This window comes from Brachyhypopomus gauderio, chromosome 6, assembly GCF_052324685.1.
Source record: "Brachyhypopomus gauderio isolate BG-103 chromosome 6, BGAUD_0.2, whole genome shotgun sequence".
In the NCBI taxonomy this organism is placed as follows: Eukaryota; Metazoa; Chordata; class Actinopteri; order Gymnotiformes; family Hypopomidae; genus Brachyhypopomus; species Brachyhypopomus gauderio.
In genome coordinates, this window is record NC_135216.1 from 1082293 (window position 1) to 1107431 (window position 25139).

The 25139-nt window shown below is 42.0% G+C and overlaps 1 protein-coding gene across 3 annotated transcripts in view; it reads right to left on the bottom strand.

Moving 5' to 3' along the window:
- Nucleotides 1-18548, bottom strand: part of cacng7a (calcium channel, voltage-dependent, gamma subunit 7a) — a 53077-nt gene extending 34529 nt beyond the window's left edge. Inside the window, exons 1-2 of one of the 3 annotated variants that reach the window (XM_077008023.1) lie at nt 18255-18548; nt 14298-14493 (exon numbers count right to left, since the gene is read on the bottom strand). In XM_077008023.1, the coding sequence (XP_076864138.1) occupies nt 14298-14493 (196 nt within the window). In that variant the 5' untranslated portion in view covers nt 18255-18548. Of the gene's footprint in view, nt 1-14297; nt 14494-18001; nt 18207-18254 lie in introns of those variants that run through there. The other 2 variants (XM_077008024.1, XM_077008025.1) reach the window with 2 other exon arrangements.
- Between the last annotated feature and the right edge of the window lie 6591 nt (nt 18549-25139).

Sequence of the window (25139 nt, forward strand, 5' to 3'; positions counted from 1 at the left end):
ATACTCCTCCTCCTCGGAGTCTTCATCACCAAATTCGTCCTCTGGCGGCGCCAACACCACCTTTCCACTTCACCTTTTTTTTGAAGAATATATTGTTACCATAGGGAGGTTTGTTCGATAAAGTTCAATTTATGATGACTTTTATTATACTGGCTCATTTGCATGGACCATTTTGGAAAATCAGGGGAAAATATTTGCATAATAATTTGGAACGCGGTGTATAAGTTTACATCAGCACGTTTTCAAACTGAGTGAGTCTTGCTTTGCCTAATAAATGCTTTAGTAGTTTGCAGGAATTTTGCGAATGATAACCTACATATGTCAATATCTCAAAAGAAATATCTCATGGGTATGAACCCTCTTTGCCAGGGCAGGCAGTTAGCTAACACTTATTATGTAAATGCATTACACTATGTATGGATGCTTTTATGTGTTGTTGACCAGTGTTGTGAATAACGCCGTTAAAAATAACGGCTTTAGGTAACAGCGTCATTTTGTCAGTAACGGGATAATATAATTAATTACTTTTCCTGTCGTTACAACGCCGTTGACGTTACTGGTCATTATATATATATTAGGGGTGGGACGCGATTAAAAAAATCTACTGGTTGGTCTACTTGGTCTACTACACAGACCAATAGATGAGTGCAGAAAACAGTTCAGGGGTGAGTTTCCCGTTTCATATGTTTCATACGAGGTTACGAAGTAAGAAGCGTTACGAACGTTTCGGGAAACCCACCCCAGAACACTGGAAGTTCTGACCAAAAATGTTTAATTTTGGGAGTTTTGCTCAGGATATTGGAAGAATTGAAGTAAAACAGAAGATGTTTTTAATACCATTTTAGATGGTATATTTTTCTTTAATTCCCCAGGCCTCTGCCACAGGCATCTCCATAGTGCCTAGAAGTGGTCTTCTGCATGGTCAAAGCAAATGACAGGATCTTTCATTTATCATCTATAATATGAGCTGTCACACCAAGATAATTCTTGTTGCTAACAGAGGTCCAGTGATCCCCAGTCAGAGCCACATTTGTGGCGCTCTTCACAATAACCTGTTTTACTTCCCTTTCCTCATCATACAGCTGCTGGATTTTCTTCGACATTGTCTTTCTGGGGTGAGTTTCTCAAAACATTCTTAGCGCTAAGTACTTCGTAACCTAGTTCTTACATACGAGGTTAAGAAGTACTTAGCGCTAAGAACGTTTTGGGAAACTCACCCCTGGACAGTAGTTTGTAACTTGCATCAGTTGACGCAATGTGCAGCGCTTCTTGTAAGCCTTTATCTTCGACCACAGAGAGCAAACAACACAAATAATGTGACGCGTTATGTATAAACGCGTGCGGAGTCGCGCGCTACGGCCACTCGCAAAAGTTTAATCCAGTCTTAATGGTCCAATGAAGGTAATTTAAAAACCAGGACATTTCCTCACTTTAAAAAAACCCGGGACGCCCAGGACAGGATGTGAAATACGGACATGTCCCGGGAAATACGGACGTTTGTTCACCATATCGTACTAGGAATACATTTAGCAGCTAAGTTATCATTACTGACCTGCGCATTAGCCCCAACATGTTTTGCGTTGAGGCGGTAACGAAGGGTGGAAGTGCTCCTGTGATAAGCGAACTCCTTCCTACATAAAGTGCAAATAACACTATTTTTGTTTGTACTTCCATCTGGAAGTTTCTTATATTTAAATTTCCCATCCACCAGCGTAGCCTCTTCAGTCATCTGCATCATGCTCATCTTATTGTGCGTCCATATAATCTGTATGCCTGGAACTCGTGCACTGAGAAACATTCCACGGTGCAAAAGTGTCTCATGCGTTAAAATTTTTAGTGCGTTAATTTTCCTGTAATTAATTCATCGAAATTAACGCATTAAAGTCCCACCACTAATATATATATATATATATATATATATCAATACGTCTGCAAAGCATTTATTTTGTAGTAAATACCTTTTTATATTACATCTCACTACTGTTATATACATTTTTCTGCATCTGCACTGTCAATTTGTTATTTATTTGTTACTTGTATGTCTTGTGTTATGTGTTTTTATATCTGCACATTGGAGTTTGGAGAAATGCAATCTTGTTCAACAAGATGACAATAAAGTTCACTTTGAGTTGACTTTGACTTGAAATGGTAATTTACCTCAAGAGGTTCCCATAGCAATGGGATAAAATTAACCATATGTATTTTAGTTGTATCAGTGTGTTTGTGTGCTATTTAGTCTCATTTTGCAGCTTGTTGTGTGCTGGTAAAGGTTATGCTATCAGGGTAAGAGTTCCATCACTCCCTGAGAAGGTTTGTAGACTTCACCCCAAAGGTAGCAGTCCTGTGTGGAATGCACTCTGTATGCAAATGTACTCTGTTGCCTTTACCAGCATCTTGATTCCCATTGGTTAACCTGGTTTTTGTGACTGCTGTCCCTTTGAGATGCAGGGAGGGTATAAAAGAAGAGGTTTGTGGGTGCAGGGGGCTCTTTCTTCCTCTTTGGCTCTTCTTCCTCTTCAGGGCTCTTCCTCTTCTTTTCTTCCATACCTTTCTGATAGAAGGTTTTGTGTCAGCATTGGTGACTGTGAGTCAGACTCAGTTGCCCTCCCTTGGGGTGTTCCGCAGGGTTCCGTTCTGGGACCTCTCCTGTTCTCCATATATATGCTGCCACTTGGAACAATTTTTCGGAAGTATGGTATTCCTTTTCATTGTTATGTGAACGACTGTCAAATCTACTTCCAATTGAAATGTACTGGTTCACATACGGCCCAGCCTCTCCTTGACTGCCTTATGGACATCAGAGGATGGATGTCAATAAATTTTCTCAGTTTAAATGAGAAAAAAACAGAAATCATGTTGTTTTGACCTAGTGACACAAGCAGCATTCCTTGTGTTGACCTCTCCTCTCTGGCATCGTTTGAAAAACACAGCTGAGGAGATTGTCAAAAATTAAACCTCTACTCTCTAGACGTAATCTGGAAACAGTAATACATGCTTTTATAACATCTCACCTGGACTATTGTAATTCACTATTGACTGGAATAAGTCAGGCCTCCATGACCCGTCTACAGTGCCGAACTCCGCGGCCCGTATTTTAACTGGTACAAGAAGGCGAGAGCACATCACGCCAATTTTAGCTGCTCTTCATTGGCTCCCAATTCACTTAAGAATCCATTTTAAAGTTCTGGTATTTGCTTTTAAATCTCCTAACGGACTTGCCCCATGCTACCTATCTGAACTATTACATCCATATGTTCCATCTCGGTCACTTAGATCAGCTGACCAGATGCTTTTAACTGTTCCAAAGACGCATCGCAAACTTAGAGCTTAGCGTTTGCATGCATAGCTCCAAAACTTTGGAATGAGTTACCGCAGTACATCAGGCAGGCTCCCTCACTCAGTGTTTTAAAAACCCATTTAAAAACATATTTTTATGACTTGGCTTTTAAATCAGCGTAACAACTCGGACAGTTTTAACTCCAAATCTTGTTTGTTTTATATCCTTGTGTCATTTTAATTACTTTCCCTAGTTTCTTTTTTGTATTGTGTACAGCACTTTGGTCAGCATTATTGTTGTTTTCGAAGTGCTTTATAAATAAAATGGTATGGTATGGTATGGCTCTTTTTCATCTTCTGGGCTTCTTCCTCTTCTGGGTTCTTCTCCGTGAGGCAGCCTGCACCGGTTGGTATCTCTAAGCCAGATGAGCTCATTGTTAGTATCAGTTAAAAGGTAAATCAATGCTAATACCAATTCCCTCTAAAGTATCCCATCTGCTGCGCAAGTTTATGATAAACCTCTGACAAAGCAGGCTATTGTTTATAACAAGGTACTTTATAAAGTTGGTTAGGTATAATCTATACCCTGCACTGATCTATTTGAGAAGTGAGTTATATAATTATAGTGAGAACTATAATTTGGAGTCAGATATTTTATAAGTGATATGCATGTCAATCCTTCTTCTGCACCTATTTCCGTCCTTGGTTGTAGGCAAACAGGTAGGTTAGTTAAATCTCATAACTAAAACCCTTCCATACATATACATGCATACCGATTTTCAGCCATCTACATGCAGCCGATCGCGAGAAATCCAGCTTCTAAGCCGTGGGTCTCTAAATGTCTGTTTAAAAGACATATTTACGACATGAGTTCATATTAAAATTCATTTACTATCAAAGCATCAATATCACACTTTAAAACTGTTGACAGAACCTTGGTAAATACCTTTATTTGCTTGCTCACTTCATCGCAAAAAATTGCATAATCCTCTCCTTTGCTGAGAACAACAATCTGTCACGCCTGGCTCCGCCCCCTCCCTGTCTGTCTAGCCCGGCTCCTCCTCCCCTGGTCTTCTGTTTAGTTCCACCTCTCGTTTTGTCATTGGTTTCAGCTGTTGCTTGTTTGAGTGTTCGTTTGGGTTTGTATTTATTCAGTGTATTTCAGGGGGGTGTTCCAAGAAGCGGGTTAAGCGAGAAAACCCGGGTAAGTTAACTCAGAGTTCACGGAAACTCGAGGTTTTCCGTTCCAGAAACCGAGCTTAGAGAGAACCGGAGTCAGTTACTATAGCAACTTATGCTCTGAAGCTAACCTGCTCGCTGGCAGGTTAACTTGGACCTGACCCAGAGTTACAAACACGTCATCATGACGTGTCCTTTCCTCGAAGATCATGTGGATATTGAAGCTCAGTTTATTCGCTGAGTTCTTCGTCGGGAACGCCTTATAAAACCCCGAATAGACATAGGCCTACTATCATTTTCGGATTATTTTTTTAATGAACGTTATCGTTTTCAGCACAATCCATTACTTACATCAATAACTTTATTATTATAATAACATTTCAAATATTACACATCACGGATCAGCCCTAAATTCTCTCCAGATTGTTATATATATCGGTCTTCGTTTTTTGCTAGTGGAAGTTTTCTTTATAGTGTAGGAGATGCGGAATCTGTCAGCAAAGCTATGTCGGTCTGTCCGAAAACTATGTCCGGCATTAAAATGACTAGTGCCCGGTTTTGTGGTGTTTCCTGGGCTTAAGCCAGTTATGGACATCAAAGAGGAATTCCACAGCATCATTGGTTTGTCTTTAATTCACACGGACAATAAAGAAATTAAGCAAAGGAGAAGCAATATATAACGAACTTCATTCCATTTACATTTTAAGGATTTCCTAGAGTGATTGGCTGTATTGATGGAACCTACATATGCTACCTATTCCAGCACCATTAGAACATGAAAATTCATCCATAGCATTAATGTACAGGTACTAACCTTTATCATCCTTAATGAATAATGTACTTATCTTTAATGGTAACAAAAATAACGTAGCTATTGTAACTGACCGTTCTTCCCATTAAGATCATATGTGATGCTTCCCACCTCATCACAAATGTTGAAGCCAGATGGCCAGGATCCATGTATGATTCCACACTGTACAACAAATCTGAACAGAGTAGGCCTGCGGTAGTTTTGCTAGTTGTTCACATGCAGTGTAATAGTTAAATCATTGCAAACCCTAGTGTGATTATAGGACATGACGGCCTCCTTCATGGAGACAGAGGGTATCCCTGCCTGTCCTATAGGCCTACCTTATGACTCCCTATTCAGATCCTGCACCTGGACCACAGTCCCGCTAGAATCAGGCCCACAGCAAAACCAGGGCAAGAATTTAAATGACCCTAGGAATCCTCGAGGCCAGGTTCCAGTGCCTGAAGGGGCTCAGAGTAACCCCTGATAGGGCGTGCCACATAATAATGGCATATGTGGTATTACACAACATTGCAACCATCCAGGAAGAGCGACAGCCTACCATCTCTGACATGCCCACAGACGAGGAACCTTACATGCACGTGGGTGACAACAGAGATGGTGGAGTTGTCAGAGACTCCATCTGCAATCACTGCTTTCCACATTAAATCATGCAAAACCACCGACCGCACCATCCACCCTGTAACATTTTAATATACATTACAGTCAAATTCACTTTTCATTATTTCATTTTTCCTGTAAATAAATATATTTTATATTTTAAGAATAAGATATAGTTATGTACAGCCATACCTTTGTACAATATTCTTATACTTCATTTTTATCTGATGCCATGTGTGTTTCACACCACTCAGATTAGACCTGGAATTAGTAAGTGTTCAATAAAAAATATTTAAAAACTCAATTGTCACGGTGAGGCGGCCCCCTACCGGCCGCCTCTGTCCACAGCGGCTGTTGTTGTTGTTGTCTGGTGACGTCATGTGCGTCCCTCAGGTGGGCGGAGCCCGTGATCCGTCTCACCTGAGGGTCGTTTGTTTGCCTATATATGTCTTGTCTTTGTACCAGTTGACCGCTGGTCATTATATCCTTAATTTGGAGATAGTGCACGGGTTTTAGGTTTGCACACTTTCTATTAAACCATCATTTTTCCCTGAGACTTGGCGTGATCGCTTTCTTTTCGTTGCTCACCCCCGCCCGTCACAGAATGACCAGCCACCCTTCGGAAGCCGCCGAGTCTCTTTTTCTTTCTCCTTCGTTCGTGGTCAGGTCTCGTGGTAAGTGTTTGTCTGCGTGGTGTTTTGTTTGAAGAGCTCCGCCGTGCTTTTGTGTTTTGTGTGTGTGTGTGTGTGTGTGTGTAGCACGGCGAGGACCAGGGCAGTCTGCCCTGAGACAGCTCTTCGTGTCCGTTGTATGTTGCGGGAGTTTCGCCGTGCGCTTGTGTGTATGTGGCACGGCGAACACCAGGGTGTCTGCCTGGTGGACTCTCGTGTGTGTTTTGTATGTGTGTACGGGTGACGGACGTGTGGACCAGTGTGCGTGCTCGTTCTGTTCTATGTTGAATGTTTTATGTGTGACGCGGTTGCCGCTCGTCACTGTCGACTCGCTCCCCGTGTGTCGTGTGTTTAATGTGGGGAGCGACTGCGGCTCTGAGCGGCGCGCGTCACTGTGTGTGTGAGCAGAGCGCGCATGTGATGGGTTCCGTCTGTCTGTTTGTACACCGTTTTTTGTTTGTCTAGTATTTGCGTGTGTGTTTTGTCCTAGCGTGATGTCAACTGTTAAATGTAATTCCACACATGCTCCTCCCCTTAAATGTGTGTTTGGGGGGGGACCGGCTGTGGTCCCGTGCCATGGGGTGTGGCACGGAGGGCGTCTCTCCCGAGGGAGGCCCTGAATAGGGTAGGGCGCGTTTGTGTTTCGTGTTTGTGTATGTGTGTGGTGTGTGTGTGTGTGTGTCAGGTTGTGTTCTTTGTGCAGGTGCTTCTCCTTGGCAGTGTTCCTGGACCTTGTGGGGGTCTCCACCTGGCAGGAGCCCCCTTGTGTTGTGGGGTGACCGGAGCCCGGTCGTGAAGAGCCCCTCCCTAGAGGGCTGGGGCCCCCGGATGTTTGGGGACCATGGGGCTCCGGTCTGAAAAGCTCCTGCTGGGGATGGAGATCCTCCCTCCTGCCCGGGGTGACCAGGAGGTCCTTGGGGCTGCTCCCTAGCCCGCGTCGGGGGTGCTCTGGGCCTCGGTCTCTGGCGCTCCTGGGTTGGGTGGAGGAGTCCACCTTGAGATGAGAGGCCCCGGGAGGGGTTGGCTCCCCAGGAGGCTGGGGTGACCCCTAGCAGAAGGCAGGGGTCAGCTCTGGGAGGAGGTAGGTCCAGGAGGTGAAGTAGCCACGCCTCGGAGAGGTAGCCTGCACACCCACACACACACACGAGGGACGAGAGAGGAGCCGTAGCCCCTCGTCCTCACACCCATGGGGCTTACCAGCTGAATGCCGGTTAGGGCGTGAGGGCCCTGTGACCGACCGGGGCGTGGTTTTGTGGTGTTAACGGCCCGGCCGGTCCAGGGTCCCGCCCGGGGAGGTGAGCTGTGTAATGTTTTGTGTTTTATGTTTCAGCTCCCGGACGGCAGGAGGTGTGTTCCTGCCTGTCTCTGCCTTCCTGCCCCTTCATGTTTTGTGTGCAGCCGCTGTGTGCCACACACCCAGTGGAGGGGAGTGTGGCTTGGTGGGGGGGTCTGTCACGGTGAGGCGGCCCCCTACCGGCCGCCTCTGTCCACAGCGGCTGTTGTTGTTGTTGTCTGGTGACGTCATGTGCGTCCCTCAGGTGGGCGGAGCCCGTGATCCGTCTCACCTGAGGGTCGTTTGTTTGCCTATATATGTCTTGTCTTTGTACCAGTTGACCGCTGGTCATTATATCCTTAATTTGGAGATAGTGCACGGGTTTTAGGTTTGCACACTTTCTATTAAACCATCATTTTTCCCTGAGACTTGGCGTGATCGCTTCCTTTTCGTTGCTCACCCCCGCCCGTCACATCAATACAGTATTATAAAGTTGGAGAAAATAATAATATAATCACACCCTTCTGCTAAATATAAAAATATCATTTTCACTCACGCATTAACTCTGTTGGCAATTTTTTGACATGCTGACTGCCTTTCTCTAGCAGCTACCGCAGTATTACATTTACGTTTAATAATATCTAAATATTCTGCATATGCAGTCATTAATACTTCAAGCTACAGTGGTGTGAAATACGATGTTCGGCTGATTTTCGCGTTTAAGTCCATGATAAATCCTATTTATCTGCGTTCCATTAAGAAGGCCTTTCATAGTTACGCGTGAACGCGCTTCTGTCTGGGTCAACCTACTCAGAGTTGAGCGACCCTGATTACTTTAACTCTGAACCGCCGTTTTGGAACCGAAAACTCTGAGTATGTCAGATCGGGGTAAGACAACTCCGAGTTCAGGGTTAAGTTTAGAGTTTGTTAACCCCGCTTCTTGGAATACCCCCCAGGTCTTCAGTGTGGGTCAATGTTGATGTCGATAGTTTTGCTTCTGTTTATGTCTTAAGCTAGGTGTAGAGTTTTTGGGTTTTCTTTCTCCATGTTGCAGTTGGATGTGTGTGCCTGGTTTGAATTTCAGTGTGTAAGGTTTGTTTCTGGTTTGTCACGTTTCCCTTTGTTGTGTTCAGTTTGCCTGGTGTTGTATATGGTTAGTTTTTGTTGAGTCACGTTTCCTTATGTTGTATTGTAGCTGTGTGTTGTCCTGAGAGTTTGTGTTTTAGTTTAGTAGCCTATGTGTTCAGTGTTTCCTAATTCAAAGTGTATAGTATGTATTATGGTCTTCATTTCTGTTTGTTCTACTTAGGTCTCGTGTTTAGTTCTGGTGTCCTTGTATTGCCTCTAGTCTTACGTTTTGGTGTGTTCATTATCTTTATGTGCCTCTTAATAATACAAGTTTGAGTTCGCTTGGGTATGTGCTGCGTCTTGTTTTGTTAGTAGTCTTTGTGTCTGTTATATGGTAAAACATGCCACGGAAGAGTAGAGTTATCCGTGTGGGCGCTTTATGGTTAGCCAGTATGGCTACCTCTAGCAGCCTTGAGTCCTGCTCTCTAACGCCAGTGCGTCAGCCCCCTAGTCATGGTACCACCCCACCGTTACACAATCAATTCTCGACCTATCAGTGACATCACAGCATTGTGTTACATCATCTGCTCTCGAATTGCAAAGCTACTTCTGCCGTTTTATTGGACCGCGGAATGCTGGTGACTTTAAATGACAGCTTTCCACACCTCTGCATGGCAAGGTGTGAATGGGAGAGAGGTAGTTGGCCAATCAACTGCAATAGTGACCAGCTTACACCTTTGAAATGACTGATAGCTGTTCTAACCAATAATTCACTCTAAGCTGAAAACATTTACACCACACTTGCCATTATTTGTGAATGTGTCTTTGAGAAGCACATGCACAAATCAATAAGCCACCTGGGTTGTAAACATGCTAACCTAAGCTAGGCTAAGCTAAGGTAAGCTAAGCTCTAAAGAACACACGCGATTGACTCTGTTTGGCGAAACCGAAGCAGTCGTGGATTATTTTGTTAGTCGATTATTTGATTGCATATACTTTTGGACATCATAGAAAAGAAAAGGCTTACTTTGGTTGGAGTTTATGTTAAGTTGTTTGGATACAGTGTTGAAGTTAATTGGACAACAGCTACAAAGTTTTACGAAGGACTCGTTTGTGTTTGTGAGTATAAATAGACAATTTCATATTAAATATCACCTAAATATTAGATGATGAACAGTATTAGAGCATTTAAGCACAGTAGTAATTCTTCAGCATCATTTAGGGTCTTAGCTAGCATGGTTGGCTTAGCTAGCCTCTTGGACTCTTGGACATCTCTTGTCCTATTATTAACTTTCATGTTATAACTTAATTTGTAATTTTCTGGTCTTTCTGGAAGATGTCCAACGTTGTTTTGTTTCAGCAAAAAAAAAATGTTGCATATATACATACAGTAGAACCCCGGCACTTGACCGCCTCAGTACTCGACATGTTTGGAGTTTGATGCAAAATTTCGAAGTGACTGATTTCCAACCCGACTCGTGACTTTTGTAAACAAAATACAGTTTGTGCTTCGGTCACATGCCACTAGGTTCATACTTGACGCATTGCGACCGGCGCAAGGGTCGTGCAGGTCATGCACCTTTCAAATTTTGTAACTTCATGCGTGCCGCACTTCAGCGCAATTAATAAGGTGTATGAACCCTGCAAAAATGACTTTTACATGGTGGAATTCAAGCACTTGTATGTCACTTTCAAGGTCCATTTTCAATATTTTCCAGCACCTTAAGCTTAATTAAGTTACATATTTATACATATACTCAAAATGATTTTAAAATTTTTGTATCACATTATTAGCACTATGATCACTCGCGAAAGTTTAACTGAGCCTTTAGTTGCCATTGTTGTTCAATGGGTTTTAAATCATTTTGAGGCTGTGCTCCACGCTTTTGCTGTATTTTTGTTGTTTTTTATGGGTGTTGTATTGTTTTAGACAAAAAAACATGAGTCCAAAGTCCAGAAGAGGAAAACGGTAAGAACAACAATAGAGTTGAAAAAGGCGATCATAGAGAAGTATGAAAAAGGCATTCGTGTGACGGACTTAGCACTGGAATTCAACTTGTTTGTTGAGAATGGAATAATCTGTTTTCAGTTATTTATTATGATGAAAATTGATTCAGAACTCTCGACTGCCTCGCATAATATAGGAAGATGATAAAATCCTGCACCTAACATCTGGAGTCATGCAAAAGGCTTGGCTAGGACGTATTAACCAACCAACCACTATGATCTAATAATACCTACTACTATGCTCATGACCCATTGCCTCAACTACTACTAAGAAACTACTGCGATGACAAGATACATTTCACACACCCTATGCACACACTAGTTGCTTGAACAGAACACAGCAGCAGCTATAATCTGATACTGGCTCGACAAGGATCCAGAAGCACAGCGCACTATGTTCATGGTCCATTGCCTCAACTGCCAAGTACTCAGACCACCACACAAACCTGGACTGACCTTCAAAACAAAGTGACAAGGACACACACAATACCTTGCAAGCTTTTCATTGGGGTCCTCAGGAAGGCACCTCCCTTCGTTGGTGTTTCGATTAATTGAGCCCCCAACACCTTAAGAAGGCTCATCAGTGGAGTCTGGCGTCCCAGACCCGCCTCCCTCCAAGCTCACAATGTAGCCCATCACAAGATTTTGCTAACAACCTTGCTACCCATATCCCAACATCACACACACCAAACAATTTATCTCTTCAAGTACTATCCTTACCCCACCTAACCTCAGCCCGTCTTAGCCACACCCACTGACTAGATCTCTCAGCTACCACTGACAACTCCTTTACCACTGCTCTCATCACACAGCCTCTAATATAAGATATATAATATAATATATATAATATAAGGAACTCCCCACTTGTCCTCCTCTAGGAGCTCTGCTTGAATATTTTTTTCAAGCTCATGTCCTCTGTCAGAGGCCTGGGACCTTTAGGGTCCTGCATAGCATCTTGGCTGAGATCCAAATTACCCTATACTATGTTGTATTCAGCTCACTTCTCAGGACTCACACTTATCCAGGTTAGATGTATTAGTGGGTTGATATTCAGTTCTGGCATGCAACTTGATGGCGTCCATGTATAGGTGGCTGATGGCCTCCATAGCCTCTTTTGGTGATTTCACTGAGGACTTTCAGGCCTATGCAGAAGAACAGTGGGAACAGGACATTTCCTTTGTATATGTTGCACTTAATGGGACTCATGCTTTTGGTTGGAAGTTGACATCAGGGATTATACTCCTCAGTCTCATTCTTCATTGGGTTCATTGGGTCTCTGGTTTATTGCGTCTTGGTTCCCAGTTTCACGATGTGGGGGTGAAGATATTCCTGAACTCGAGGTGTCTTCGCTCCCCCTCTGACCAAGCGCTCATACTGTACCTAGTCTATCTCAAGTAGTGACAGCAGGTACCACTTGTGCATGCTGGAACACTGAGCTACAGTTTCTTTGATGTCAAGTTGTGTTTCAAAGCATCCATAGTTTACACATGCTCTGCATATACCCTCTCACACTGGAGTTGCTTGCGTAATAGCATTCCAACTTTTATCCATGAGTGTCTTGTATTTATTATAGTAGCTCACTTTTTATCAGATTCCCCTTGTCCCCTGCATCTTGTTGACCCAAGCAGTGTGACTCTAGGGTTTCTAATTCTCACTGTTAGTGACATAGACGAGTAACAAAGGCCCCTGCCCAAGAGATCACACTAGAAACAAGAGATTACACTAGAAACATGAGATCACACTAGAAACATGCTTGTCAGGATTCAAACCCCCAACCTCCCGTTGTAACGCCGAGGGCGTCAAGGAGCGATAAGGCAGACACAAATGCTGAGAAGAGTGAGATTTAATAAAGAGCATTGCATACTTTGGGTCATAAAGACATACTGAAATACAAAAGAACAAACTGTAACTAGACACAGAATATAACGTGAACATACTAGCAAACTGAGTTTTATGCAGAAAACATCAAACAATGAACAGCAATGCAAAAGACCAAACACGGGGTTAATATACACAAGACTAAACACCTGAAACCAATGATGAGGGAGCCAGGCTACAAAACATGAGTAGGGACTATGAATACCACATGGCTAAGAAACCAAAATATACATGATTGACAGCTGGGAGAGGGGCTAAACGTGGCACCCATACCACAGAGAGTGGCACAACCTAACTAACTGACTGATCCACCTTTGTGTGTGTGTGTGTATTTACAATTTTCAGTCAGAATATGAGATTCAGTTGTAGCTTTGTGCAGTACAGCATATAATAGATTAGATATAATTCATTACATGCAGGGATATAACATGCAAACACCATCATACTATGCACTGAGTAATGTAACTGATAACTCCCCCACCAACCCACTGAGACAATAATGACAAAACTCTAAAGCAAGGTGACATTATCCTCATGCTTCTCGTCTTTCCTGCCAGCGGGTGCGACATCATTTCAGTCCACCTCAGCACTTCTTGATCACGTTATGAAAACAAACCAGCATGCAACACAACCACAATCCACATATGCTGCATTTAGCAATCTGGGGTGGGTTTCCCAAAACGTTCGTAGCGCTAAGTACTTCTTAACCTCGTACGTTTCATATGAGGTTACGAAGTACTTAGCGCTACGAACGTTTCGGGAAACCCACCCCTGACCATTAATATGTAAATGTGCCACCTCATCCACATTAGATGTAAAGCACATGCATTTAAAATTACTTTAAATTAAATGTAAATGGAATGATGGACCAATTTGCTCACAATATATTTCCTGTTCAAATTACACAGGCAATGGAATATGAGGCAAAGCTATATTATGGGGCCTAGCAGTATTACAAATAATAAGGTGATTGTCAGCCAATAACATTAACAGCTGTTTCATAATGAATAACTATGCTGGTTAGAATAATATTTAAAATGGCAAATAGACCATAGACTGGGGAATTCAATGTGGCTGGGGGCACATATTAAACCATGACCCTACATCTATAGAACAGTAATAAACCATGGACCTGAAAGAGCCATCCACTTTTGCTTCAGCTCAGCAACCATATGCATCCCACTGTGCCTTGTAACAATTCAATTTTATATTAATAATTAATGTGAAAGATGTGAATTACCTTATCCACAGAGACTTATTTTAAACATTTATACATTTTGTTACAAAAATCTTTCTTATTAGCATTTGGAATTTGTGACCAGTGTAGCAATGTATTGTTATAATGTAAAATGACACCATTAAACTGGAGGAGAAGCATGGCAAACTGAGAGATTAGGAGCTCTGTCCTAATGTGGGGCGATGAAACTCCAGCTTACTGAAGGATGGAGAACTACATCCTACCGTGGGGTGGAGGAGCGCTAATGTGGGGTTGGAAAGCTCTAGCCTACTGTAGGGTGGTGGAAGTTCAGCATACCTGCCACGAAGCAGACTCTCCACAGGCCAGAGTGAAGTGCCATCTTGACCTCAGTGGTCTGGTTCTGTTGCAGTATGATACCCTCCTCCATGAGTAACCAGTAGTCTGTTGACACGGCCAGACCCACCAGTAGCAGTCCACACGCCCCAAACACAGAGGAGAGAAGCGTCAGGGCCTTAGTGCTGAATGAGCTCATCTAAAGAAGAGAAGGAGAGGACAGAATTAAAGACAGCTGCAAGATGATTAACATCTGGTGTTGATTTGTTAGGCCATTAATGGAAAATGCTCTAACAAAGCAGTTTACAAAATCTGCTTCTTTTGTAGGGATTGCATAATTACTGAAATCCACATCTTGAAATTTAGTGATATTGTTTACTATTTAACAGTTGAACGTATTGGGATATGATCTAATAAAGACTATAAAACACTGATTGATCTAGTCTATTCAGCTGTTTTATTCAGTTACACTTATAACTGTGTTTATAAAATGAGTTGCAGTAAACTAAAATACAATATTGTGTAATATTTCTCACTGAGGGAATCATCCAATTAAAATTAAAAACATCAATTATTCACTAATTATTATTTATTGATTTACTTATCAATATTTGAAACTGCAGAACTAAAATGCATATATGATATTAGAGGCCGAGTTACAGATAAAAATTTATTCACACTACCCATTTGGATAGTCTCCATATCGATTCTTACTTTTGAGCAATGTTTTTAGGTAATGAAACATGGTTATAATTTGAGTATATGGTAACATTATTGCAAATTCACTGAATTATTTAAATAATACAGAAAGAGCACACTGATATCGCAAAGTGCTGTTTAGAGAAATATGCAAACAGAACGAGAAAATGTATGTGTTTTGATGTTTTTGTGTATATTTGGTGTGTGGGTGTGTGTGCATTTTTGTGTGCATGTGTATGTTTGTGTGTGTGTGTGTGAGAGAGAGAGAGAGAGATATTTGTACAAATCAGTAGAATCAGCTAGATGCCAGGGTCAGGCCTCCTGTGTCATTACATGTTCTACATACATATTCTCAAATGCCACAGTTAAAACATCTTATTGACAAGTAGAGATGAAACTATGAACATAATTTACTGACAGTTTGTGACAGTAAAACAGGTGTTTTATAAACATAATTCCTTTAGTGCCTTTAAAGTCTTTAGGTTTGTTCTGAAATACACAACATCCTCAAATCATGGAATATTATTTTTGGAGTAAGATAGTATTAGTAAAGCACATTACTTTATTTTTTTCAAAGAAAGTACAAAGTACAAAAACATCTACCCCAAAAGAATAGAGGAAATGTGTGACATGAAGGGTCTAGGGAGCTGTCCACCTCTGTGGTGCTGAACACCAGGCCTGCATGAACTAATCTTCTTTCATTAGTTGTCCTTTGCGGTTTCTACAGCACATTTTGCAAGAATAACATGTCTATTTGGGCTGGAAGGAACTCATGTTACCATTCATTTATCAACTATCAACAGATGTAAAGCTAGACTGCTTTATTTGTTCTCTGGTGAACAGGTATAGAATTAATAAAATAAAAAATATATATATTTTAAATATCGCCTCCACAAGGAATTGCACATAAAAACTACAGTTTGGGTGAGTTGCTCCTTTGCAACACCCATCTGAGAGTGTGTGGATGCTATAGTACATCATCTGAGAGAGTGTGGATGCTATAGTACATCATCTGAGAGAGTGTGGATGCTATAGTACATCATCTGAGAGAGTGTGGATGCTATGGTACATCATCTGAGAGAGTGTGGATGCTATGGTACATCATCTGAGAGAGTGTGGATGCTATAGTACATCATCTGAGAGAGTGCGGATGCTATAGTACATCATCTGAGAGAGTGCGGATGCTATGGTACATCATCTGAGAGAGTGTGGATGCTATAGTACATCATCTGAGAGAGTGTGGATGCTATAGTACATCATCTGAGAGAGTGTGGATGCTATAGTACATCATGTGAGAGAGTATGGATGCTATAGTACATCATCTGAGAGAGTGTGGATGCTATAGTACATCATCTGAGAGAGTGTGGATGCTATAGTACATCATCTGAGAGAGTGTGGATGCTATAGTACATCATCTGAGAGAGTGTGGATGCTATAGTACATCATCTGAGAGAGTGTGGATGCTATAGTACATCATCTGAGAGAGTGTGGATGCTATGGTACATCATCTGAGAGAGTGTGGATGCTATAGTACATCATCTGAGAGAGTGTGGATGCTATAGTACATCATCTGAGAGAGTGTGGATGCTATGGTACATCATCTGAGAGAGTGTGGATGCTATAGTACATCATCTGAGAGAGTGTGGATGCTATAGTACATCATCTGAGAGAGTGTGGATGCTATAGTACATCATCTGAGAGAGTGTGGATGCTATAGTACATCATCTGAGAGAGTGTGGATGCTATAGTACATCATCTGAGAGAGTGTGGATGCTATGGTACATCATCTGAGAGAGTGTGGATGCTATAGTACATCATCTGAGAGAGTGTGGATGCTATAGTACATCATCTGAGAGAGTGTGGATGCTATAGTACATCATGTGAGAGAGTATGGATGCTATAGTACATCATCTGAGAGAGTGTGGATGCTATGGTACATCATCTGGTTAATGCTATGCTCATCTCTGAATGCTTGCAGAGACCAAAAGCACAAAAGCTTTGTAAAGATACAGGAAGAGTGGTCTACAGACTGCAGACACATTTGCTGTAAAGACTACAGCATCCAAGGTGCACTGGGGATTCTGCAGATGGCATGCCCAATTCAGAGGGGAGCAGGGGCCCAGGAGGTGTAGTTTTCTGTTGAGAAGGCAATATGTTCTCCTGTCAGCATATCAGGCCAACTGGCATGAGTAGAGATTGTAACCATAAAATTATAATGAAATAATAGAATATAAGAAAATCTGTATTTCTTGGTGGGAAATGAATAACGAAATGGTGTCACACAAAATGTGGGTGGGTGGGACCAGGGAACATGGGGAAAATCCTTGGCCCAAAAATATCTAAGAGGACAAAATCTCTCATGCACACATGCACACAGCCGCAGAGGGAGAGGGAGAGAGAGAGAGAGAGAGAGAGAGAGAGAGAGAGAGAGAGAGAGAGAGAGAGAGAGAGGGGAAGAAGAGTGCACACTTACATACATTCGCATGCACACTTACATACATTCATAAATACAGCACATAACTCATTCATGAGAATGAACTGTATTTGCGTCCTTAAATAAAAAATCCGGGAAAACCTCGTTGTGACTCAACACAAAACCTATTACCATCCCAAACCTCTAATTCGACCACTCTCGTCACTTTCCACTCCGTCTCCCCCCACTGTCGTCCCCTGCCAGGTTTACACACACACACACACACACACACACACACACACACACACACACACACACACATCCCTACCGCAGCACTGGCAGCACGCTACAATGAGACTGAAGCACGAGTAGGAAATATGCGAGCTTCCTTAAACATACATCAGTAGTTTCTTCTGTATCCACAGAAACGCACTTTTACAAGCGGTATATCAGTGTAGAAGGCTGTATAGGTCACAGCAGTCGCAGCAAATGAGACACAATATAAAGGTTAAAACGACAGGTACAAAATTCAGAAAAAATAAGAAATTGTTTTATAGTAGACAGAGAAAGAGAGCAGAATGTTACCGCTACATACCTTCTAATAAATGATTGTCATGATTCTCAGTTATCATATCAAATTCATCACCTTTTCATGTGCTATATTTACGCAAACAAATTCAGACGAAACATCCATGGTAACATATATGGTATACAGTTAAATACATGTTACATGTTCTAATGCTGACTCTGGTGCTTTAAAACTCCAGTGCTCCGTAACTCGTTCGGTTGTTTTGAGTCAGTCAAATACTGCAGCGCGCAGTAATGACGGAGGTATACCGTACACTCACCCTCTCCGCGCGACCCACCGCTGACAGAAAGACCCAAACGCCAAGAAACCTTAGATGATTTTGCCGTTTATCACCTCTCTCTCTCTCTCTCTCTCTCTCTCTCTCTCTCTCTCTCTCTCTCTCTCTCTCCCCTCAATTCTTCATCTTACTCTTTACCTTATTTCTGCACTGCGGATTATTGGTTGAATGGAGTACAATGTAAAGCGCGGGAGGACCGAGCAGGCAGAAAAGCACAGAGCGAGTGGGACAGTGGGGAGAGAAAAGAAATGCGCGCGAGAGAGATTAAGCAGCGAAGTACAGAGAGAGAGAGAGAGAGATCTGGAGAGAGAGAGAGAGAGAGAGAGGACGGACACATTTGGTAGACTACACGCCACGCTGGTGAAGCTCAATTAGGTCAGATGGATTTAAGGTTGTGCTCATTCCAGCTGTGTGATGCATGCATATGTTCAGACTAATAAAAAATAGAGCACTCATACCCACTATGAGACGTTTAATAGAAATAATAATAAATAAAAACAAAAACAGTTAAGTGCACTTGGGGTCCCCTGAGTAAAACATAATAATATAATTTATAATAATAAAAGTGTGTGTGTGTGTGTGTGTGTGTGTGTGTGTGTGTGTGTGTGTGTGTGTGTGGTGTTGTGCATGTGAGAGAGAACAGGAGGTTTGATCTCACTGCAGTGAAATTGTGAATGCTTATTTTGCTAGAGGGAGTTATGTAGCACTGGAATGCAGCACAGATACATGTGCTTGTGTGTGTGTGTGTGTGTGTGTGTGTGTGTGTGTGTGTGTGTGTGTGTGTGTGTGTGTGTGTGTCTGTGGTAGAGAGAGAGCAGTTGTTTAAGGTGCTGCACTTTACAGCTTCAGGTTTCTCAGTCCACACCTGCATGAGAACACACGAACCAATGAGGATACAAACACACACACACACACACACACACACACACACAACAGGATAACTGACCCTGAAAATTACTGCGTCTGTAATACTTTAAAGATGTGTGATCAATAAAAGCATTAAAATGTGCTTGTATGTTAATAATTCATATGCTAAGATGTTTCTGTTCACTAATGACTGAGAAAAATGAATATAGCAAGGAGCAGTGGATAGTCCCGAGTGCTCAATTGTGAATTTACACCCCAATCGAAATGTGTCCTCCACATTTACCCATCTGCAATTAGAACACTCACACAAACACACACTAGTGATTACTAGGGGGCTGTGGTGCACACATGCCCAGAGCGGTGGCCAGCCCTAACCCTAGCCCTAGCCCGGGGAGCAGTTGGGGTTAGGTGTCTTGCTCAAGGGCACCTCAGTCATGGCCTCAGGCCTGGGAATCGAACCCACGACCCTCTGGTCACAAGACCAGTTCCCTACCACCAGACCATGACTGGTAGTACACACAATGTTTTAGTACAACACATGACACAGTCAGAAATGCAGAAAGAAAGAGAGCAGTTCAAGCTGATAAAGCCCAAGAAAAAGCTAAAAAGAGTCATTAAAGTGAACAATTAGAAACCACCATGGAACCATTAGTAGCGCAGCACATGATAAATACGTAAAACGTATCTATTGCAGCACATGATAAATACCTAGAACGTATCTATTGCAGCACATGATAAATACCTAGAACATATCTATTGCAGCACATGATAAATACCTAGAACATATCTATTGCAGCACATGATAAATACCTAGAACGTATCTATTGCACTCTATTCTGTGAAACCCTTATTGATGGAAAAGCTAATACAAGATTCAACATCTTGAAGGAATAAGCACCAGGCAAAACTATTTTGGGGCATTTCAGCTTTTTCCTCATGGAGAACCCTTTCTTTGTATTAGGATATAATAACAGATATTGATTCTTCTTTGAGGAGAGTGCCTTAAATCTACCTGGCATAAATGTTTTACCCAACAAATGGTTCTAGCTGGAACAGTTTGAACATTCCTCATGGCACAGTTTGAACATTCCTCATGGCACAGTTTAAACATTCCTCATGGCACAGTTTGAAAGTGGTGGTTGTGGATGTTGAGCCAGAACAAATTTATCATGTGTGACTGTTGCTTGTAAAAAAAAAGTGTCACTGTCACGCCTGGATTAAGACTTGCTTACCAGCCCAAAATATCTAGCAAACAGTCCTTTAATCAGAAATGAACCATTTGGAGTTGGAGGAAGGCTAATATATACCTGCATGTAAGATGAGGTCACTCAGTTAAGCACATCTCTTAACAATGAGAGAAATTCTAAACATTTATTGAAAAATGTGAAGCAGGTAAGTCCCTTAAAGACAGCAGCTCCCGAAGCATACAGAGTTATAAAGGTCTGTGCAGAACAGCTGGTCATTGTGTACAAATATATTTCCATACTACCAAGGACATTTAAGACAAGTACTATCATTCCAGTCCCAAAGACAACATGTGTTAACTCCAAATGACTCCAAGTGAAAGTGTCCTTGAATGTAATGTCATAAATACTGGATTTGTTCTGACATACCTATTGAGGGCTGGCAGTTGTGGGCCATGTCTCGTTTTGTGGTTGGACATCAAACAATGGACACTAGCTGCTGGGTAATCTTTTTTCAGGATAAGACAATGAGGAATCCTTCAGTCTTTTGGAAATACAGACAAAATCGAAGGCACTGTGATAGCTAACAAAAGAGGACATACATTACTGATGAGATAATAGCAATCTATGGTAGTGCCAAGTCCAAACTTCAGAGAGTAAAACTCTGAATGGTTGTGACACTAGATGGTAGAACATCTTGGGGCCCCTACTTCAGTATCTACCCACACTGAATGTACGTATGTATGTTACCTACAAATCTATGTACTTATGTAGTCTGTCAATCAATCTGTTCTAAACAATAATTAAATATTTAGGTTAATATCAAGTCTGACTCTCAGGGAGATTTGAGACTGCTATGTGTATATTATATTATTTGTTTGAAGCTTTAGGTGGTTTCCAACAAGCCTCTCCCCTTTTCTGCATTTTGGTGAACGTGTACAGGTCTTTAACAGTAATCTAGTTCATGCCATGATCCCTTTCCATGTTCACTTCCCTAGATTAAACCCTGTTCAATTCATATTGGTTACAGTAGCAGAATAAATATGAAAAGGTCAATTTTTTACCAAAGGAGTAAATGGCACAAAATGGATTCAATGGTACAGCTAAACTGTCCAAAGGACTACTGAACACTTCTGCAATAAAATGGACTCAATGGTACAGCTAAACTGTCAGAAAGACTATTGGACACTTCCCTGTAAAATGGACTCAGTGGGAGAGTTAAACTATGAGAAATATACTGGACACTTCCCCAGTAAGCTGTAGAAAGAGTTTAAAAGTCCTGCACACTGCCATGCAGTGAGTTGTGAAACAATGAGATTATGCATTGACAGACCACCGTAACCAAAGCACCATTGCTAAAGAATAATTTCCTGATGGAACTCATCAGGAGAACCTGATGTGGCTGGCAAAGAAGAACTACGTGGTGTTCGTATTTAATGGCTCATTTTCTGTATGCATACTGAGCATGTTGTGAATGTGTTTGCTCTCGAGGTGTATGTACTAACAGCCTCAATTCATAGCAGTTATCACAGTCTGCACAGAATGCACAGCCATTTACCCAGTGTATCAGCCCACTCTAGTCCAAAGGAGGCCACACAAGATGAGGAGGACTAGATTTTTAGTCGTACATCTTTTTTGCTCTTCCTCCATCTGCATGCTGTTTATCCCTCCCTCTTACCCTGTCTTTTTTCTCTGTCTATTTATAGATCCCTAGTAAGGAAACCCAATACATGTTAGATAAAAATAGTACAGACTGCTGCTGACTGTAGGCTATATATGAACACAAAAGCAGTCCTAATGCCCACCTAATGACATGATCATATGTCCATCTTATGATCATGTGATATGCCACCATATGAATATTTAATTATTCATATTGATTTATTTTCCATTTGTACTATATATTTGAATATGTTTCCTCAGTGCCAGTGTTTTTCACAGCGACTCTCTATTGCATGCTTAATGTGTAATAACTGCCCACAATAAGCATGCACAGTTTTCAAAGAGTTCCAATTATGCAGGGCTGAGTGCTCATCGATATGTAGGGAAGAGGAACCTTGTGTTCAGCAGAAAACATGGAGGGAATGAAGGGAATGGGAACAGGTGGGGGAGGGCAGAGAATGAGAGTGGGAGGGACTTAAAGGGAAACCACAGTGATGTGTTCAACATCATGGAATTCTGAAACGGAACGCAGGCGTTGTAGAATCTGCAGTGGTACATTTTAGCAGGAACGGTTTAAAGACGTGATATCCTGAGTCTAGTTCTCATGTGGTCACCAAAATAAGGGTTGGGGTGGGCAATGAAGAAGAGAGATACAGGGGATGATTGTGAAATGAGAAAAATAACTACTGCCTGACAGTGTGAAACAAAAACAGAAAGGTGTGATGCAATAATTAAACAAATTGTTGGGAAACATTGGGAAAAAGGACAAAGAGTCTGAAACAAAGTCAGAAAGTGTTAGTAACAATCATTAAAACTTCATAGTAGATCTATACCATTACTGCATCATAATGCCTTAATACCTGCAGTGTTATTCACCATCAGAATATCTGCATCACATAAACCCAGAACCCAGCCCACACACACACACATGCATGCATGCACGCACACACACACACACACACACACACACACACACACACACACACACACACACACACACACACACACACACACACAACCACACACACACACACATGCACACACACATGCACGCACATGTGCAGGCAACAAACAAACATACACACACACATACACACACACACACACACACACACACACATGCATGCATGCACGCACACACACACACACACACACAACCACACACACACATGCACACACACATGCACGCACATGTGCAGGCAACAAACAAGCATACACACACACACACACACACACACAACCACACACACATGCACGCACATGCGCAGGCAACAAACAAGCATACACACACACACACACACACACACACACACACACATACACGGTCATTGCCAGTATGCCCAGGCTGAGCACATTAAAGCTCCAAACTGGGTCACAGTCAGAGAGATACATATCAAAACAGTCCTCAAAACAGCCAGGAAACACACAAACCACCAGTAACACCAGACACATATTCAGAATTGTGGCCACCCACAGGAGCTGAACTGTAGTTTGATTTAAATGTACATGCATAAGGTTTATATGCACAAGCATACATGTATGAACTCATTTCATGTGTTTATTTGTTAAAGCCCTTTAGAGTATTTTACATTCATCCAGCTAAAGCAGAACCTCATGTTTCAGGTGTGTGTGTGTGTGTGTGTGTGTGTGTGTGTGTGTGTGTGTGTGTGTGTGTGTGTGTGTGTGGATATGGTAGCGCTGGACCCACACGTTGGTGTTTGTGCTGTGGCGTGTCCGCAGGTCCTGTGTGTGTGTGTGTGTGTGTGTGTGTGTGTGTGTGTGTATGTGTGTGTGTGTGTGCGCAAGTAAGCATGAATGTGTCTGTGTCTTATTAGTCTACAGTAAGAGTGTTTAAGTGTTTAAACCCAGTGGAATGCCCACGTCTAAAGATTCATACAGAGAAGAAAGCGATTGGTGTTGTTCTTTTCTTCTCTGAAAGGAGTTAAGTGTAAAGGAATTGCTTGTTTATACAGTACTGTCACATGGCCACCCTTACACTACCACTTGCACTAACTTGTGTACTGGGTAATGCCTTTCACGTCCAGAAGAAAGGCCAAGATATTATTTTCATACCATTTGGCATGAGCTTGCCAAAACTAGGCACAATAATGTAACAAAGTGTTGATAACTTACATTATATATATTGAGTCATACACATACTGAGTTGTGCTAATACTTTGCCCTAATAAGTGCTATTAATTTGTGACCTTGTGACTACAGTCTATAATTAATGATAGCTAATTCCAAGATGAAAAATAAAATTGGCAATATTAAACACCAATTTAACTTTATGCTTCCTTCAGATGTACTTTTTTGCATAATGTTTCCTTCATGTCTTTTATTGCTGAAGCTTCTTAATGCCTTCCTGAGGCAATAAGGCAAATACAAAATTTCACTGAATTTGAACTGAGGTGTATAAATTCTTGAATGTCTTTAACGTTAGAGTGATTGCAGGGTGGATGTGATCTCAGCAGAAACACTATAATACCTCATTCTCAAGTCAAGTGGCTTTTTATTGTCATTACATCTGAGTACAGGTACACAGTGTGATGAAATTTCGTTCCTCCGGAACCATGGTGCAACACAAATCAACAGTACAACAGACAACATGAAGTGCGGCAGGGTAGCAGTTCAAGAATGTGCAAAATGTGCAGCATAGGGCAATCTCACAGCAAAACATTAAAATAAATACAACAGGCCAGAGACAATTGAGACATGATGGTGTAAAGAGCTGGGACAGTGCAATGTGGTCTGAGTGGTGTCTGAGATGAGTGATATACTGTGTCATATGGGACACATACATGAACACAGTGGTTCTGAGGTAGTTATTAGGTCCTGTGGGAGAGCAGCAAATATTTCTGGTGGGGGGTTTCAGTGCAGTCTTTTTGTGTGTGTGTGGGGTCAGATCAGTGTTGGTGTGTGTCAGTTCCATGTCTGGGAGTTGAGGAGCCTGACTGCCTGGTGAATGAAGCTATTACAGAGTCTGGAGGTGGAGGCTCGGATGCTCCTGTATCTTTTGCCGGACGGCATCATAGTGAAGAGACCGTGTGATGGGTGGGTTTGGTCTTCCACAATGCTGGTGGCTTTGCGGATGCAGCGTGTGGTGTAGATGTCACTGATGGAGGGGAGAGAGACACCAATGATCTTCTCGGCT